This window comes from Panthera pardus, unplaced genomic scaffold (genome assembly GCF_024362965.1).
Source record: "Panthera pardus isolate Hobbes unplaced genomic scaffold, ASM2436296v1 HiC_scaffold_13, whole genome shotgun sequence".
Taxonomy (NCBI): domain Eukaryota; kingdom Metazoa; phylum Chordata; class Mammalia; order Carnivora; family Felidae; genus Panthera; species Panthera pardus.
Genome location: NW_026526688.1, coordinates 62882337 through 62901152, shown reverse-complemented (window position 1 = coordinate 62901152; position 18816 = coordinate 62882337). Strand labels below are relative to the sequence as shown.

Genomic DNA, 18816 nt, shown 5'->3' with positions numbered 1-18816 from the left:
GAGGAAGAAATATTTTGGCCAGATGAATGTTTAATTCTTGTCTATGTATGATGAGTAAAGTAAAAAACAACAACAACAAGAACTCTTCCTACATCAAACATGAAATTAATTTAATACATTGTAACTGTTAGAGAACCTGGGAAGTAATGACAAAATTGTAAGAGAAAATATATGGTATGCGTTCCCTTTTTGTTTGCACAGGTATGGAGAACCTTAGCTGCAGTTTTCTTATTTCATAGGAAGGTACTAAAGTATATAATAGGATGCTTATCTCCAGGTAGAAAGTTGATTTGTACTCTAAAAATGAAAGATCCAGTGATCTGTCGGTTTGACATTGTAAGAAACCCAGACAGTGAATTTCTGTAAATAACATCGATACAATTTCTAAAGTGATAAAAGGAAAATTCTAATAATAGAGAATTAAATTATTTACTATCTTAAGAACTGTAATATTATTTATTATAATTAATAATTATAAATATAATTATTTATATTCAGAATTGTAAGACAGAAGGACAAAAAGGTTATCATTTTTATTTTCTGTTTTAGATTTTTATTCCTTAGAGTCTAAGTCATCTGGGCTTATATAATCTCAAGAATATGGGAATTAGCTCTATATCATAGATTATGTATAATTTAATAGTAAAACAAGAAATATGCATTATGGAATATAGCTAAATGTCTTGGAAATTCATTAAATTTCCAGATTATGCCATTACTGGAATAAAGGGCTTAAAATTGAACAGAAATTTTTGAACTTACAGAGCTCTATGAAATTGTTCATGAAGACTGTAAGAGGGAGGTATATTACTAATATGTAAATAATTTATGTTAAACTCATTTAAAACCTCCGATCTTTAGTAATTTCTTTTGAATACTAAAAAGATTGATTGCTGTGATTTACAAAGCCAATGAATATTTTACTTAAACCCAAATCTAGACTGGCATGATTCGTTTAATAAATTTTTTTTTAAGTGTTTTTTACTTTTGAGAGAGAGACAGAGACAGAGAGAGAGAGACAGAGCATGAGCGGGGGAGGAGCAAAGAGAGAGGGAGACACAGAATCCAAAGCAGGCTCCAGGCCCTGAGCTGTCAGCCCGATGTGGGGCTTGAACCCTGGAATCTTGAGATCATGACCTGAGCTGAAGTCAGATGCTTAACCGACTGAGCCACCCAGGTGCCCCTAGATTGGCATGCTGTGAAAGGTATCATCTATTACTAATATACACAGATATTTTTTGCAGTTTGATGATACATATCTTTTAAATGTAATTATTATTACATTTAAAATATTATTATTTAAAATATTATTCATTGAAAATATTTTTGAAATGAGCATAACAAATACTTTAAACCTGATACCTTCATGTGTTTGTCAGTAAGAGAGTGAAAATGCAGCTTTGAGAGGATATTGCTGAAATAATTAATCTTAATAAATTATTTTAAAAATCATTAATGAAAACCTTCATTAGATAGTAACAGTGGTACTAAATAACTTATTATTTTGCCCCTTGATCTTTTTCAGCCTGGTGAGCTCAAGGACTGGTTTGTGGGTCGAAGCAATGCCCAGGGAATAGATCTGAACCGGAACTTTCCAGACCTGGATAGGATAGTTTATGTGAATGAGAAAGAAGGTGGTCCAAATAATCATCTGTTGAAAAATCTGAAGAAGATTGTGGATCAAAACACGAAGGTAGCGAATATGTGTAGTTTTCCTGGGTTCTGTCCTCTAGCTTAAGGGAATGTGTTCTAATATCTTCAACATAATGGAGGACTTAAGAGTAATACTAAAGCTTGTATGGGATAATTAGCCAGTGCCTGGAAAGTCAAGGCTGGAGACCATAGAATTGGGCAGGGGGTCAGGGGAATAAGAAGTGGGGTGGGGACATGAAGGAAGAACCCAGTTGGGGGTGTCTTAAAAAGTCTTCACGGCCTTTCAGAGGTGCTTTATCAGCACATCAGAGCATTTCACACTGTTGATCTTTTTCTTTTTTTCCAGAACTTTCTCCTTCTTTGCTTTGCACAACTCCACTCTCTCATGCCCCTTCTACTGCCTTTCCAATTACTGCTCAGCTTCTTTCCCTGCTTCCTCTACCTTGGCTAAGTGCTGGCCTTCAGGGTGCAATCTGCTACCCTTATCTCTTTCCCTGCAGACCCATCTCTGCAACTCCCGATCTCCTGTGGAGTTCTCTTTCTCTATTTTACTTACTCACTGAGTCCCTTTATCTGGCGACACCCAGGGCCTCAAAAAGAAACATTTTCCATAAGAAAACAGTGTTTTCTCATTTACCCTATCATCAAAGCCTTGATTTTCTCATCACTGTTACCACCCACCAGCAATCAGTTGGATCCCAGTGATTTGAGGGCCATAACACTTCTTCAGTTTCCTCTACTCTGCAAATTCATTCCACTTTTTGGTTCAGGCCCCCACTGTCTCCTGCTCTGATGAATACAGTAGTCCCCTATTCTTGCTTTGGGTTGCAGCCTCTCCCAATTCTGTTCAATCTTCTCAAATTCCTCCAGAGTGATCTTCATACACAGATTACTGCCCCATTGCTTATAAAGCCTTGCCAGCTGTCCACTGTCCAGAGGATAAAGTAAAAACTCAGTATGTCAGAATTGTGTGATGGCTTGGCATGGAGACTCTGGAAGCAGCCACCTTGGCCGTCCTGGCTCCATATTTGCTGCATGAGTTTTGGAAAGTTATTTAACCACTATATGCTTCTGCTTCTTCATCTGATATGGAGATGATAATGTCTACCCCACAGGATGGTTATAAGGATTGAACGAGTTAATAGATATAAAGTACTTGAAGTCAGGACCCAGAACTACTGTTATTATTTCAGCATACTTTCTCAGTGCTCTGTGTTATGTACGTCAGAGTGAGATGGATGCATTGACATCTCCACTAAACTTCGATGCTCCTTCAAACCAATATTGTTTGAACGTTGTTTTCAGTTACCTGGAGAGAGATAGAGCCCATAGTGGAGGAAAGGTGGAGAACCGCTGTTGGCAGCTTTCAGTTCCTCTTCGATTTTTCTAGGCCATTCTGCTTTGGCTCACCAACTACTTCTTGTACCTTTCCTAAGTGAGAATGTGGAAAGTATGATTTCTCCATTTTATTATAATGCCAAGGCTGCTCAAGTGTCCCTTGGGGTCCGGCAGCTGCTGGCCGACCCGTTCCTTAATTGGGCTCTCATAGTCCATATACCTAGTCCACCGACTCCTTTTTTGCTCCCTAAGCACACCATTTTCTAATGATTTTTTTAACGTTTATATATTTGTGAGAGAGCGAGTGAGTGGAGGAGGGGCAGAGAGAGAGAGAGGGGGACAGAGGATCTGGCTGCTCTGCACTGACAGCAGCCAGCCCAACGCAGGGCTCAAACACACAAACTGTGAGATGACCTGAGCCGAAGTCAGACACTCAACTGACTGAGCCACCCAGGCATCCCCCTTTTCTTATTATTTTATGCCTATTTATGTGTTGTTCCAACTGTCTGGCATGCTCTTTCCTTTCTTTTCCATGTCATCTCCTCTGTGAAGCCTTCTTCAGCTCTTCCAGACAGATCCTGTTAAGCTTCCTCGATGTTCTTTATAAATACTTCAGTGTGGTGCTTACAATTATATAGAGCTTTGTGTTTGTTATAATTACTTCTATAACTATTTTGCCTTTTAATTCTAGATTTCAGTCTTTTGGTTGCAAGAATTATAGTTTATATTTGAGTCTGATATAGCAGGCTGGAAATCTGTTATGAATGAATGCAATCGAGCTTGGCAAGCAAATCACAATATCTGAAAATCCACAGCTGGGGTTTCAGACAAGCATTCATCATGTGGTTGGGGCACCAGAGAGAGGATCCAGGAGATAAGGAGGGTCCTGGATTCTTGGTGTAAAGTTCTTAAAACTCTCCTGCCTATATTTAGGATTCATTCCAGAAACTTGGGCTATGCCTACAAGTGGAAACTGGTCTCAGAAAAGGGCTGGCAGGGGCTGAGGATTCTAGTAGAACCTGGTGAGTGGGTGACTTAAACATTCCTGCTTCTGATTCACAAATACAGTTGCATTTTCTCAGTCCCCATGCATCTTTCCTGGATGAAGGGAGAGCTGGAAAGGCAGGGGAGTGGGTGGGGTCAGCAGAGGTGAAAAGAGGGCAGTCCTGTGTGATAAGCTGTGAGGGAGCAGGAAATGAAAAATTGTTGTGGGAGCCCAATGCTGATATTAGCCTACAGACTTTACCCACTGCTTGCATTAACCTGCCTGTGCTGTCTTCACCAAATCTGAGAAATGAGAAAAGCAATTCCTGTCACCTCGCAAAGAAGAATCTATGAAATAAGTTCATGTTGACAGGACATTTGATTGGCAGCCTTTGTGCAATGCCATTATTTTCTGTCAGCACTACCTTCCTCTTCCCCAATAGAGCTTGTGTAATATTTGCATAATCTCTGTATTGGATATTTTCTTATTTCCAGCTTAAGCAATACTTACTTAAAAGGTGTATCTTCATGATACTTAAAAAAAATTAGAGCTTTCATTGAAACAATCTCAATGCCAATACTTTTCTGGGTAAAGGTAAATTAAAGAGAAATACGTAAAAATTAAAAAAATTGGTCTCTTTTCTGGAACAGAAGCAAGGTGTGTTTACATTAGACTAAATCTTCAGTAAACCTGCCTAATAATCCTGGGATGATATTGCTCATGTCTGGCTCATCTTGTCTTGTTTCCATCTCTGTCATTAAGACTGAGACAGTGTTTAGACTGTGCCTGGTAGGAGACATATAGTAGGCATTTACTTAATATTATTACACATTTCCCCTTTTCTGACTTCTCCTTCTCAGCTTCTATATCCCTATAGTAGTTTCTATGTTTATTTATTTATTTTTATGGAGATACAGTTGACATATAACAGAACATTAGTTTCAAATGTGCAGCATAATGATTTGGTGTTTGCATATATTGTGAAATAACCACAATAAATCAGTTAACCATTAGTCACCATACATACAGTTTTTTCTTGTGCTAGAACATTTAAGATCTACTCTCTTAGAAACCTCAAATATAGAGTACAGTATTATTAATATAGTCACCCTGTTGTACATTATATCTCCATGACTTATTTTATAACTGGAAGTTTATACCTTTTGACCACTTTCACCCATTTCCCTCCCCATCCCCCAACACTGCCTCTGGCAACCGCCCATCTGTCCTTATAATGGTTTTTAAATGTCCAGATTTGTAGGAATTAGGGGTTAAAAATGCAGATTAAAAAAAAAAGTTTTTATTTGTTTATTTTGAGAGAGAAAGAGAGAGCAGGGGAAGGGCAGAGAGAGAGAGAGAGAGAGAGAATTCCAACCAGGCTCTCAGTGTGGAGCCCAACACCGCTGGAAACCACGAACCGTGAGATCTCGACCAGAGAGCTGAAATCAAAAGTCGATGCTTAGCCTATTGAGCCACCCAGGTGCCCCCCCCCCGCCCAACATGCAGATTTTTATGAATGCTGATTCAGGAAGTCTGGCGTGTGTGTCCTGGGGAAATGGGTGATGAAGAGGAATCTACATTTTTACCAAGTGCTCCAGCTGTTTCCTTGTTCTTCTGAGCCTCTGAATAAAAGTTCTGTCTTGCTCCTGTCTTTTCTCATCTGTTCTTGAGCTCTTTGGCCTGGACACCACCACTGTTATCTGGGTTTAGTACATGAGCCTTGGCCTGGATTGTTTCAAAGCAGAGTAGATTAAATCAAACAATTTTATTAAATTTATACTTGTCTTTAGTGGCTAGAGTTGTGAAGAAAAGGAAATAAATACAGCTTTAATATATTTTAAAAGCCAAAGCCATCTAATTATATAGAACATAACATTTGAGCTCTATTTACAGTTCTTAAATGGAAATTTTAAAGGTGGGTCATAATTGATTCTAGCTTCTGTTGGGGCTTAATCTTGAAGGTGTTCCAGAAGTTTCTCTATGGATTACTTAAAGACATAATTACAGTACAAAGAGGATCTCATCATTTAGACAGCCTAAAGCATTCTATTAATAGCCAAAGACAAACTGAGTTTAATTTGTCAAATTGTGGAATTTACTCACTTAATTTACTCACGTGTTACTGGTAACACGTCTATTAACAACAGTGTATATATAAGAATTAACAGTAGGTCAAACCTAATGGCCGAATATGATTTTGTGTATTAAGGACTGTAAAATTTATTTCAAAAGTGATTCTTAAAAATGTTTTTTATTACAAAATTATTATGTTATTATGAACAAAAAGATAAAGTAAATATAAATGAGGAGAAAAATAACCCTTTACCCTATAGTCTTACATGACCGCCATTCACATTTTGGCATGTATCCTTCAGGATTATTATTATCTTTTAATTTTTTTAATGTTTATTTTTGAGAGAGAGAGAGAGAGAGAGAGAACAAACACAAGGGGGGTAAGGGCAGAGAGAGAGGGAGGCACAGAATCCAAGGCAGGCTCCAGGCTCTGAGCTGTCAGCACAGAGCCCAACGCAGGGCTGGAACTCACCAACCACGAGATCTCATGACCTGTCTGAGCCGAAGTCCGATGCTTAACCGACTGAGCCACCCAAGCACCCCAGAATTATTTTGTATGCATGTATCAATCTGTGAATGTATGGAAGCATACATGCACACTGTTTTGAACCCTCTCAGGTGAATAATAAATACAACAGTAGAGTCTGTCACTGTATGGCTTTGCCTCCTGACCTCCCACTCAAACCAGTCCTTTGCCCCGGGGGGTGCTTGCCTACTTCCTCCAAGTGTGCTCTTCTCCTTTCTTATTTTTACCACTCCCCTTTCCCCCTGTCCAAACCCTGCCTTATTTTCCCCCGAGGCATAGTGGAGTTACACCCTCTTCCTAAAGTCTTCAGAGATTTCTGTCTCTTCTCAACTCATTGAAACAATTGTCAGTACCAATCACTGGGTTTGAGTGAATAGGAGGAATGAAAAGGTTGAACACGGAAGGGGATTGACAAGAAATTCAATAGTACAATGAAAACTTTAAGCAGAACATCCTAAAAGAATGTGTTACACTCATATCATATGACACTATTGCCATTTTTTGAACAGTCGAGCCTAATAAACCATAAATTCATCGCAAAGAAAAGCATATGCATTTTTTGGATTAAAGATTTTTTTGATTAAGTGATCCATATATGTTCTTTTAAGGTTGATTTAAATCAAAATTTAAACTGGATTTAACAAATTAATTTGAATTCCAGAAACAAATTTAAGTATGTGTAAGAATTTAGTATATGGTAAGGGAATGTTTCAGATCATTGTGGAAAGAAAGGATAAATTCTATATATGAAATTGAGACAAATCCATCTCACAAATATCAGCATAAATCAACATAAAATGTATCTATCTATCTATCTATCTATCTATCTAAACATGAACCTCATAAAGGAAAACTTTGGTAAATATATAATTTTTAGAGGGGGATAGAGCTTCTAAATGCCTTATATAGAAAAACTGGCACATGGTGACCACTTAATAGCTTTTGAGTGAATGAATAAAATAAAAAAACAAAGGAAGAGACCATAAAGAAAAGATCAGATTTGACAACATAAATACCTTAATATTTTGTATTTTAATTATTATCATTATTAAATTTGAAAGAAATAAACTTGAAAGACAAATGACAAACTTAGAAAGTGTCTATAATATAGATGGTCATGTTTTTACTGAGTAAAAAACTCTTACAAATTAATAAAAAAAGATCAACATTTCAATAGAAAAATCAGTTAAACCATGTATAAAAGTGTCACCAAAGAATAAACATGAATGGTGACTAACATATAAAAATGGTTCTAGTGTTGTTAAAGAGGCATATTTAAAAAAAATTCTAATTTGTCGTGTATCAAAGTGACAGATTAAAACACACACACATATCCTATGTTGGTAAGAGTGATGAGAAATAGGTTTAATATACTATTGCTGTATTTTACAGACAAGCAATTTAGAATGCGTGTTTAAAATTTAAAAAATGTGCTTAGCTTTTGGTTTGATCATTCAATTTTTAGGGAAATTTCCTTAAGCAAAGTATAGATCTGCACAAAGAGTAACTACAAGCATGTTCATAGAATTTTCTTTTATAGTGAACAACTCAATACCCAATAATTAGAGATCCTATCCCCTAGCTTTGTTGAAATGTAATTGACAAAAATTGTATAGATGTAAGGTGTACAACGTGATGATTCGATATATGTATACATTGTGAAATGATTATCACAATCAAGGTAATTAACATATCCATCCCCTCACATAGATGCCTTAGTTTTCTTTTGTGGTGAGAACAGCTTATAATCTACTCTTTCAGCAAATTTCAAGTATACGATACAGTATTATTAAGTCACCATGCTATGCATTAGATCCCCAGAACTTATCTTATAACTGAAAGTTTGTACCCTCAGACCAAAATGCTCCCTTTCTCCCCAAAACCTCCCACCAATTGGAGATTGTCAGTGCTGGTGCATTGGTCTGGAGCCAGACTGACTGGGCTTGAGTCCAGGCCCTGCCACTTACAACTGACTGGCCTCATGCTATATTGCCTAACTTCTCTGTGTCTCAATATGCTCATCTGTAAAATGGGAGTACATATAGTCCCTATTTCATAGGATGGATGCGAGACTTCAATGTGTCACACAGAAAGTGTTTAGTAAGTATTAACCATTATTTTATTCATGTTTAAGAACGATACATCTAGGGGCGCCTGGGTGGCTCAGTCGGTTGAGCGTCCGACTTCGGCTCAGGTCATGATCTCACGGTCTGTGAGTTTGAGCCCCGCGTCGGGCTCTGTGCTGACAGCTCAGAGCCTGGAGCCTGCTTCCGATTCTGTGTCTCCCTCTCTCTCTGACCCTCCCCCGTTCATGCTCTGTCTCTCTCTGTCTCAAAAATAAATAAACATTAAAAAAAAATTTAAAAAAAAAGAATGATACATCTATACATTATATACTACCCAGACATTACCACAATAATTTAGAAGGCTATTCAATGACATGAAAAAGTATTTGTTACCTGTTGTCAAACAAAAAAGGTCACATATGAAATGATACATAAATTATCACGTTTAGAAAATATATAAGTGTTTGGAAAAAGACTGAGAAAGATATATGTAAATGTTAGCAATGGGTATCCTTAGAAGGTAAAATTATGAATAAAATAATCTTCTTTCTTTGTGTTTGTCTCCTTTACATTTTCTATAATAAACATTTTTTAAAGGTTATTTTATTTTGAGAGAGAGAGAGAGAGAGAAAGGGAGAGAAAGGATCCCACACAGGCTCCGCACTGAGTGCAGAGCCCGACATGGGGCTCCATGTCAAGAACTGTGAGGTCATGACCTGAGCCGAAAGGCCGAGTCAGACGTTTAATCTACTAAGCCACCCAGGTGCCACTACAATAAACAGTTTTTATAGGGAGAATGAGATAAGCCATTAAACAAATAATAAAAACATCACCCTATTCTAAATCACACTTTTTCACAAATTGTAAGTTGCCTACGTGGAAAATAAGATATTTTTGATACATTAAAAAAGTTGACATACTGACAATAACATGGGCTTTATAGTTTCATAGACTGAATCCTCAGCTGTGTGAACTTGGATGTATTATTGACACACTCAACCCCTAGATTCTTCCCTGTGAAAGGGGGATGAATATCTGTGTATCCAATGGGGATGTGTGATGCTCATTCATAAATTGAACAGAGCTATAGAAATACAAGATCTTACTGTAACCATCAAACCCTAATGATGCTGTTAGATTTTCTGTCCCAAGGAACAGTACAGATCACATCTCCAGGAAAATATTTCTCTTTTTTTAAATCAATGAGGTACTTGGGAGTTTGAGAGTCTTCCTAGTTAGTATTGAAAACTCATCACATGAAAGATCAAGCTTCTGGCTCCAGATTAATTCTTTGCTATAAATTTCTTCCGTCTTTTATTACCAAGATATGAAGGGCTGTGAGTCGTTAAAAGACAACATGAATTTCTGAAACTTTTGCCTTTGGTTAAGATGGTTTTCTTAAAGTAAAGTGGTGTTTTACAGTGAGTTTTGAAAGAGACCCAGTTTAATATTTTTTACAGGGACAGTGTTAGAAGTAGAGGGAATTGGAAAAATAGTAAGCAATAAAAGAAAATAATAAATAATAATTATTAATAATAAAAGAAATAAAATCTCCCATATATTTCTAGAGTTTAATCACCATAGGGAAAGAACCTAGTTCTTCAGTCCAACTATTTTCTTTTTTCATTTTCTTACTCTTAGCTATTATTAACAAAGATCAGATGGAGACGCCCCAGAATTTGAAAGTGATTTGCACAATGGTTTTCAAGTTTCAAAGAGAAAAAAGCTGGCAGCTCACAAAAGTAAAACTTCCAACGAAACTTAAACACTATTGCAATATATTTTTATATTATAAGTGAGAATATAGAGATGGAAATACTGTTCTTACTGGAATCTTTTTTATTTTTATGAAAACAGCCGCAATGTGCTTGAAATATGGCCTATGCCCAGCTTTCAATGATTGTTGTTCTTGTTGTTTTTCTTTTCTGTGCCTTTCCTGTCAAGCGATCCCCCCAATGATAATCAAATTTATAATCCTTTTAATCTCTAATCTTGAATACAGCTTGCTCCTGAGACCAAGGCAGTCATTCATTGGATTATGGATATTCCTTTCGTGCTCTCTGCCAATCTCCACGGAGGAGACCTCGTGGCCAATTACCCATATGATGAGACGCGGAGTGGTAAGTGTTTTTCTTGTTTCTTTAATGGTTCAAGGTTTACACTTACCTTATGAGGATTTATAGAATGATTTCTATAATATCCTTTTAAGGAACTGGTCCGTAAGTGATTTTACCTATAGAAATACATATGTTTAATAGGAACATCCCTTATTTCATGTGGCATGGGTATGTATGTATATCTCATGTGGCACGGGTATGCAGCAAAGGACTGTAAGTTTTTCATAAGCTTAGTTGAAGAGGAATGTGATCTTGACAGAATGCAGGAGAAAGAGAGAAAACAGACATTATGAACTTGGGTCATTCTTGAACCCTGGAAGAATGGAGAGATAATGGGAGGTATATAGGTGTGTGGACAAGATGGCTTAAAAGTGGAAGCAGTCTTTTCAGAGGTTGATGAGGGCCCATGTGGATCTCTACGTGTTTTAACATACACTCACACTTTCACATTTGGAATGATGGTGTCCGGCGCGGGGGTGGGGAGTGGTACTTTGACTTTCTCTAACTAGTTTTAGTTAAATTTCAGGCACAGCAAGCTTTAGCCAGAGAGTTATTTTCAACTTATTTTTTTTTTTTTTTTGCTCCAAGAAATTTCCTGCTTTGGATGGATTCTGAGGGTGTTTGGAGAATTGCTTTTTGTAAGCACAGGATAATAATTTTATTTATTTTTTTTTTAATTTTTAAAAAAAATTTTTTTTAACGTTTATTTATTTTTGAGACAGAGAGAGACAGAGCATGAACGGGAGAGGGTCAGAGAGAGAGGGAGACACAGAATCTGAAACAGGCTCCAGGCTCTGAGCAGTCAGCACAGAGCCCGATGCGGGGCTTGAACTCATGGACCGTGAGATCATGACCTGAGCCGAAGTCGGACGCTTAACCGACTGAGCCACCCAGGCGCCCCACGGATAATAATTTTAGATATTGGAAACTCTGAGCTTTGAGGAAAAGTCTCTGCTGAAACATCATTAAAATTTAGAGATTTCTTAGTTTGTCAATAGCTGGGAAATTTAAAAGCTTAGCATATTTTATAACATATGAAGAAGAATATAGTGTATCAAAATATATATTATTTATTTACATATTACACATAGGAGATTTTTTAAAACATTTAAACTCAAATACTAAAAATATGTGTGAGAGTGGCTCACGGTGGCTGTGAGGTTGGTACAGGTACATTTTTAAAATTAAAAATTTTAGCAATGGAAATCTTACTGTTTTTTCAGGTCTAGTTCACCACAAGTTTATCACCTTTTCTCCTGAAGCTTTCAATTCATAAATAGAATGTGCATTCTACCCAATTTCTACATTGTTGCATGGAACGGAATGTTATAGAATTTAAAAGCTAAGTGTAGCTTTTGAGCACTTAAACCTTCACTCCTTTCCCATAGTGATGTAGCTAAAGAAATACATCAGCAAGAAACAACACTGAATCACTCTTCAGAAAACAAGGAGTGCTCCTTGGTCTGTGTTAATTTCTTTAATCTGTGGGTTTATTTACTAGGTAGTGCTCACGAATATAGCTCCTGCCCAGATGATGCCATTTTCCAAAGCTTGGCTCGAGCGTATTCTGCTTTTAACCCACCCATGTCTGATCCCAATCGGCCACCATGTCGCAAGAATGACGATGACAGCAGCTTCATAGATGGAACAACCAATGGTGCTGCTTGGTATAGTGTACCTGGTGGTGAGTTTCCGTTTCGCTTTTTGATCATGTGATAGTGAATTCTTTATAATTACCATTTCACTTTAGAGATTTTTCAGTCCTCCTCAAACATTAAGAAATAGGCTAACCCTATAGTTCATTAAAATTAGCTTTCTGCATGAATGGTTGTTGTGTACAGGTTTGTTTTTGTTGATTTTTAAAGATCAAGATGCTAATTGAAGACATAGAAGAAATGAACTAAAGACACGTATTGGGAAAATATAAACTCAATATTATTAACTACCCTACTTTTGAAATTCTGGCCCTAGGGAATAAGATAGCTTCCTTATTACATGTTAGTTAAGCTTTTACTGTAGGCAAATGTATTTTTTGGAGGGCAGGCTTTGGCTTTTAGCATATCTTGGTCTAGATACCTTTTTTTTTTTTTTTTCTTTTAGATGATGGGATAATGGGGACTGTTTGATGTGTAATATTAGTTTTATCTTCACTGCTATAATAAGCACTATTATGTCATGAAACTCTTCACCTTTTATGGGGTCTGAAAAGGGAAAAGCCCACATGCAGCTCAGATGCTGGAGAAAGCATCTTCTAGACAACCAGGGGAGCACTCCTGAGTCCCTTTGCCCCATATGGACTTTAGAGCTGTGGTTTTCCTTCCTTCCTTCCTTCCTTCCTTCCTTCCTTCCTTCCTTCCTTCCTTCCTTCCTTCCTTCCTTTTTAAAGCTTATTTATTTTCAGAGAGAGAGAGAGAGACAGACAGAGAGAGAGAGAACAAGGAGGGGAGGGGCAGAGAGAGGGGGATCCCAAGCAGGCTCTGTGCTGTCAGCACAGAGCCCAATGCAGGTTTTGAACTCATGAACCATGAGATCATGACCTAATCCAAAACCAAGAGTCTGTCACTTAACCGAGCCCCTACAGAGCTCTTATTTTCATGGCTACCCAGACCACCACAGTTGTGTAAGAGTCACTCTACTGAAGATGAAGAATGAAATGTAAAGCTACTGATGTGGTCTTTTCCCCCTCTTTGCCCAAGAAGGATTGTCTATGACCCACCTGAAAATGCAGGAGAATTAGGGCAGTAGCAGCACTAGCTAATTATAGGGTTTGGTTTGTTTATTTCTTTTATTGAATTATGCCCTGAGGAAAATATTATTCCTGATTTTGTTTCTGATATATGTCTATTCTGTTTCAACTTATATTTTGCATCATGCCAGATCAGATTTAGCACTTTTCTCCTCTATACCTTGAGGAATAAAGTCAGATTTAGGATTTAGACTATGTTGAATACATCATATGGGAAGAAATTTTATAATTCAGTTTTTATAAAAGCTTTAATGATACTTTTGGTCTTCCCTTTATGGGCAAACAGTGTATTGTCTACAGAATACCAAGAAATCCCTATCTGTAAAATAATGACTATGATATTAATAGTATTAATCTTAGAGATCATAAACCACAGTAATCAGTCAAAGAAAGCCTTGACTTTCTTTAACTCTCTAGTGAATGAAATCAGTGCCCCTTATGTCCATGTTTTCTAGAAGCAGAGCCTGAGATAGGGATTTGGATGCTTGTAATTTATTGAGGAAGTGCTTTTTAGGAAAAACCCTGTATGGAAGTGAGGGAAGCAGAGTAAGGAAGGGGATAGAGCTGAACAAGGAAGTGATCCCAGGGACAGTGTAGCCTTGGCTTGGGCTTTTGGGAGAAAGTATAAATCACAGGCAAGGTTGTCCTGCCTTGATGATTGCTGTGGAGGGTTTTGGAATGGGATATAGGAGATAGAACCCTGAAGCCAAGTGGGGTTTCCAATTCTCCTGGAAAACAGGGGCAGCTCTGAGCTCTTAATAGCCAACACTTCAACAGCAGTTTGGGGTGGACACTCCAGCTCAGGAAAAGCAAGGTCACTTTGGTGGCTCAGTCGGTTAAGCATCCAGCTTTGGCTCAGATCATGATCTTGCGGTTTTTAAGTTTGAACCCCACATGGGGCTCACTGCTGTCAGCACAGAGCCTGCTTTGATTCTCTGTCCCCCTATCTGTGCCTCCCCTGCTCACGCTCTCTCTCTCTCAAAAATAAATAAAAAACAACAAAATAAATAAACAAAAAGCAATCTGGTGGCACCAACAGCATTCACTATTAACTTGAATCAGGTTCAGAGTAAAATTGTTCTGGTTATAGAATCTTCTCTCTTGGTGCAGTTTGAATTGTTATTATTGTGCCTCAAATGTAGGAGATATTTAGTGATTGTTAAATTAATATGTACTATATATTTTTTTAAATTTTTAACGTTTACTTTTCCTTGAGAGAGAGACAGAGTGTGAGTGGGGTAGGGTAGAAAGAGAGGGAGACACAGAATCTGAAGTCGGCTTCAGGCTCCGACCTGTCTGCACAGAGCCTGATGTGATGCAGGGCTTGAACCCACAAACCGTGAGATCATAACCTGAGTCAAAGTTGGACACTTAACTGACTGAGCCACCCAGGTGCCCCAATATGTAGTATATTATTAAGACTCTCAATCCCTCAGGATGATACTGGGATATTGGTTAGACTTAAAGAATAAAATAGTATGTTAGATCATCTTACATGACTGTTCAAGCTCTTCCTTGATAGAAAAGTAGGTTTAGAGGGACACATGTTTCTTCTGCAGGCCAGTAAGGGTTGAGTATTTGTCTTTTTTTTTTTTTTAAATTATTATTATTTAAGAAATTAATTTTTTCCCCAGCTTCATTAACATATAATTGTATATAACATCATGTAAGTTTAAGGTGTCTGATGTGATTTATTTCATGTATGCATTATATAAATGATTACCTAATAAGGTTAGTTAACACATCCATCACTTGACATAATTACCATTTTTCTTTTTTTTGTGTGTGATCAGAACATTTAATATCTACTCTCTCAACAGCTTTCAAGTATATAACATAGTATCATTAACTGTAGTCACCTTGCTGTATATTACATGCCCAGGACTTACTCATAATTGACAGTGAGTACCCTTTGACCAACATCTCTTTATTTCCCTGTCCCCCTCTAGGCAACCACTGCTCTACTCTGTTTCTATGAGTTTGGCTTTTTAATATTTCACTTATAAGTGAGATCATTTAGTATTTGTCTTTCTCTGTCTGACTTCTTTCACTTAGTATAATGCCTTCAGGGTCCATCCATGTTGTCACAAATGGGAGAATTTTCTTATTTTTATGGCCAAATAATATTCCCTTGTTTATATATCCCACATTTTCTTTATCCATTCATCTGTTCATGGACACGTGAGTTGTTTCCATGTCTTGGCTACTGTGAATAATGCCTCAGTGAACATGGGAGTGCAGATATCTTCCCTGGATAATGATTTCTTTTTCTTTGGATGTATATTCAGAATTGAGATTGCTAGATCATATGGTAGTTCTATTTTTAATTTTTTGGGGAAGCCTCTGAACCTACCATTTTCCATAGTGAATGTAGCAATTTACATTCTCGCCAACAGTCCACAAGGGTTCTCTTTTCTTTGCATTTTTGCCAGCAATTATCTCTTATCTTTTTGATAATCACCATTCTAACAATGAGTGGCATCTCATTGTGGTTTTGATTTGCATTTCCCTGATGATGAGTGATGTTGAGCATCTTTTCATGTCTGTTGGCCATCTCTAGGTCTTCTTTGGAAAAAATGTTTAGTCAGGTTGTCTGTCCATTTTTAATTGGATTATTTGTTTTTTGTTTTTTGAGTTGTATGAGTTCCTTATATACTTTTTATATTAACCCCTTATCAGATAGTTTGCAAATATTTTTTCCCATTCTGTGTATTGATTGCCTTTTCATTTTTTGGCTGTTTCCTTTTCTGTGCAGAAGTTTTCAGTTTGATGTAGTCCTGCTTGTTTATTTTTGCCTTTTTTTGCTTGTGTTTTGCTGTTATAGCCAAAAAAACTATTGCCAAGACCAATTTCAAAGAGCTTTTTCTCTATGCTTTCTTCTAGGAGCTTTATGATTTCACTTCTTACATTTACTTTTTCAATCCATTTTGAGTTAGTTTTTGTGTATGGTGTAAGATAAAATTCCAATGTCCTTCATTTGCATGTGGATATCCAGTTTTCCCAACACCTTTGATTAAAGAGACTATTTTTTCCCCATTGAGTATTCTTGGTTTCCTTGTCAAAAATTAGTTGATTGTATGTGCAGGATTTATTTCTGGGCTCTTGATTCTGTACCTTTGATTTGTGTGTCTGTTTTTATGCCAGTATCACACCATTTTGATTACTATAGCTTTGTAGTATAGATCGAAATAGGAAAATGTAATGTCTCCAGGTTTATTCTTATTTCTCAAAATTGCTTCTGTTATTTGGTGTCTTTTATGGTTCCATAAATTTTAGGATTTTTTTTCTGTCTGTAAAAAAATGCCATTGGAATTTTGATAGGGATTGCATTGAATCTGTAGATGTTTTTGAGTAGTATGGATGTTTTAATCATATTAATTCTGATCTATGAACACAAGATATCTTTCCATTTATTTGTGTCTTCTTCAGTTTCTTTCATCAATGTCTTACAGTGTTTAGTTTATAGATCTTTCACCTCCTTGGTTAAATGTATTCCTGAGTATTTTATTGTTTTTGATACTATTGTAACTGAGATTGTTTACTTTCTTTGTTTTTTAGATAGCTCATTGTTGGTGTATAGAAGTGTAATTAATTTTTATAGGTTTATTTTGTAGCTTGCAACTTTAATGAATTTGGTTATTAGTTCCAACAGTTTTTTGGTGGGATTTTTAGGACTTTCTATGCATAAGACCATATCATATGCAAACAATAACAGTTCTACTTCATTTTTTTTTTTTTTTTCCAATTTGGATGTCTTTTTTCTTTTTCTTGCCTGATTACTTTGGCTAGGATTTCTAATACTATGTTGCAAGGAGTGTTGAGAGTGGGCACCTTTTTCTTGTTCCTGATCTTAGAGGAAGCTTTCGGCCTTTCACCACTGAGTATGATGTTAGTTGTGGGCTTGTCAGATTGCCCATTATTATATTGAGGTACATTCCTTTTATATCTAATTTGCTGAGAGTTTTTATCATGAAAAGATGTTGAATTTTGTCAAAATCTTTTTATGCAGTTTTTGAGATGATTATGATTTTTATCTTTTATTCTATCAGTGTGGTGCCACATTTGTTGATTTGCCTATGTTGAACCAACTTTGCATCCCAAGTATGAATTCTGTGTGATCATTCTTTATGATCCTTTTAATGAACTGTGGAAATCAGTTTGCTAGTATTTTATTGAGAATTTTTGCAACTGTATTCATCGGGGATATTGACCTGTAGTTTTCTTTTCTTGTAATGTCCTTATCTGGCTTTGGTATCAGGGTAATGCTGACCTGTAAAATGAGCTTGGGAGTGTTTCCTCCTCTTCAATTTTTTTAGGAAGAGTTTTAGAAGGATTGGTGTTAATTCTTCTTTAAATGTTTGGTAGAATTCACCAGTAAACCATCTTGTCCTGGGCTTTTCTTTGTTGGGAAATTTTTGATTACTGGTTCAATCTCCTTACTAGTAATAGGTCTATTTTAGATTTTCTGTTTCTTCATAATTCAGTCTTGATAGGCTATATTCCTCTAGGAATTTATCTGTTTTTTCAGGTTATCCAATTGTTGGCCTCATTCACAGTAGTCTCTCTCTCTCTCTCTCTCTCTGTCTCTTGAAAGGTAAAGTTTTGTTGGTGCCTGTCTCTAAAAGGGTTGGGATCATTTTAATAAAAAAGTAAATAAATAAAATAGTTCCACTATCTCTGTTCTGTAACAGCAAGTTATTATAGCAAAAAAGAGAGAGTGTAGGTTTCAGATTCATCATGGGGGCTGATGCCCAGTTACACCACTTTCTAGTTGTATTCACCCCAACTGCGACACATCAAACATATGATATAAGGATGACTTTTAGCATCTATATAAACAACACTGCCCTGAAAATTTTTAGCCAGTGCAATAGAATAGACAAGAAAAAACAAAGATGGAGAAAAAACATGGAAACATGAAGCATCATGTTGCATTGAAACAGTCATTGTGTAGAAGACAGAATTGCCTACTTTCTTGATTAGAAGTCCCAATAGATTTTACTGGCTAAATATGGTATATACACATACAATAGAATATCATTCAATCTTCAAAAGGAAGAAGATCCTGGCATTACGACAACATGGTTGAACCTGAAGGACATTATGCCAAGGGAACTAAGTTAATCTCACAAAAACAAATACTGCATGATCGACTTATATGAGGTGTCTAAAATAGTCAAGCTCATAGAAACCCAGAATATAGTAGGCTGAGAGTAGAGGGGAATGGGGAGTTCAATGGGTATCAAGTTTCAGCTATGCCAGATAAGTAAGTTCTAGAGGTCTGCTGTATGACAAACTGCCTATAGAGAATG

At 36.7% G+C, this 18816-nt stretch overlaps 1 protein-coding gene across 1 annotated transcript in view; it reads left to right on the top strand.

Annotated features, from left to right (window-relative positions):
* Window positions 1-18816, top strand: part of CPE (carboxypeptidase E) — a 114984-nt gene that overhangs the window by 81061 nt on the left and 15107 nt on the right. The window contains exons 3-5 of the mRNA XM_019441058.2: window positions 1526-1693; window positions 10644-10761; window positions 12260-12442. Coding sequence (XP_019296603.1) covers window positions 1526-1693; window positions 10644-10761; window positions 12260-12442 — 469 coding nt within the window. The remainder of the gene's footprint in view (window positions 1-1525; window positions 1694-10643; window positions 10762-12259; window positions 12443-18816) is intronic.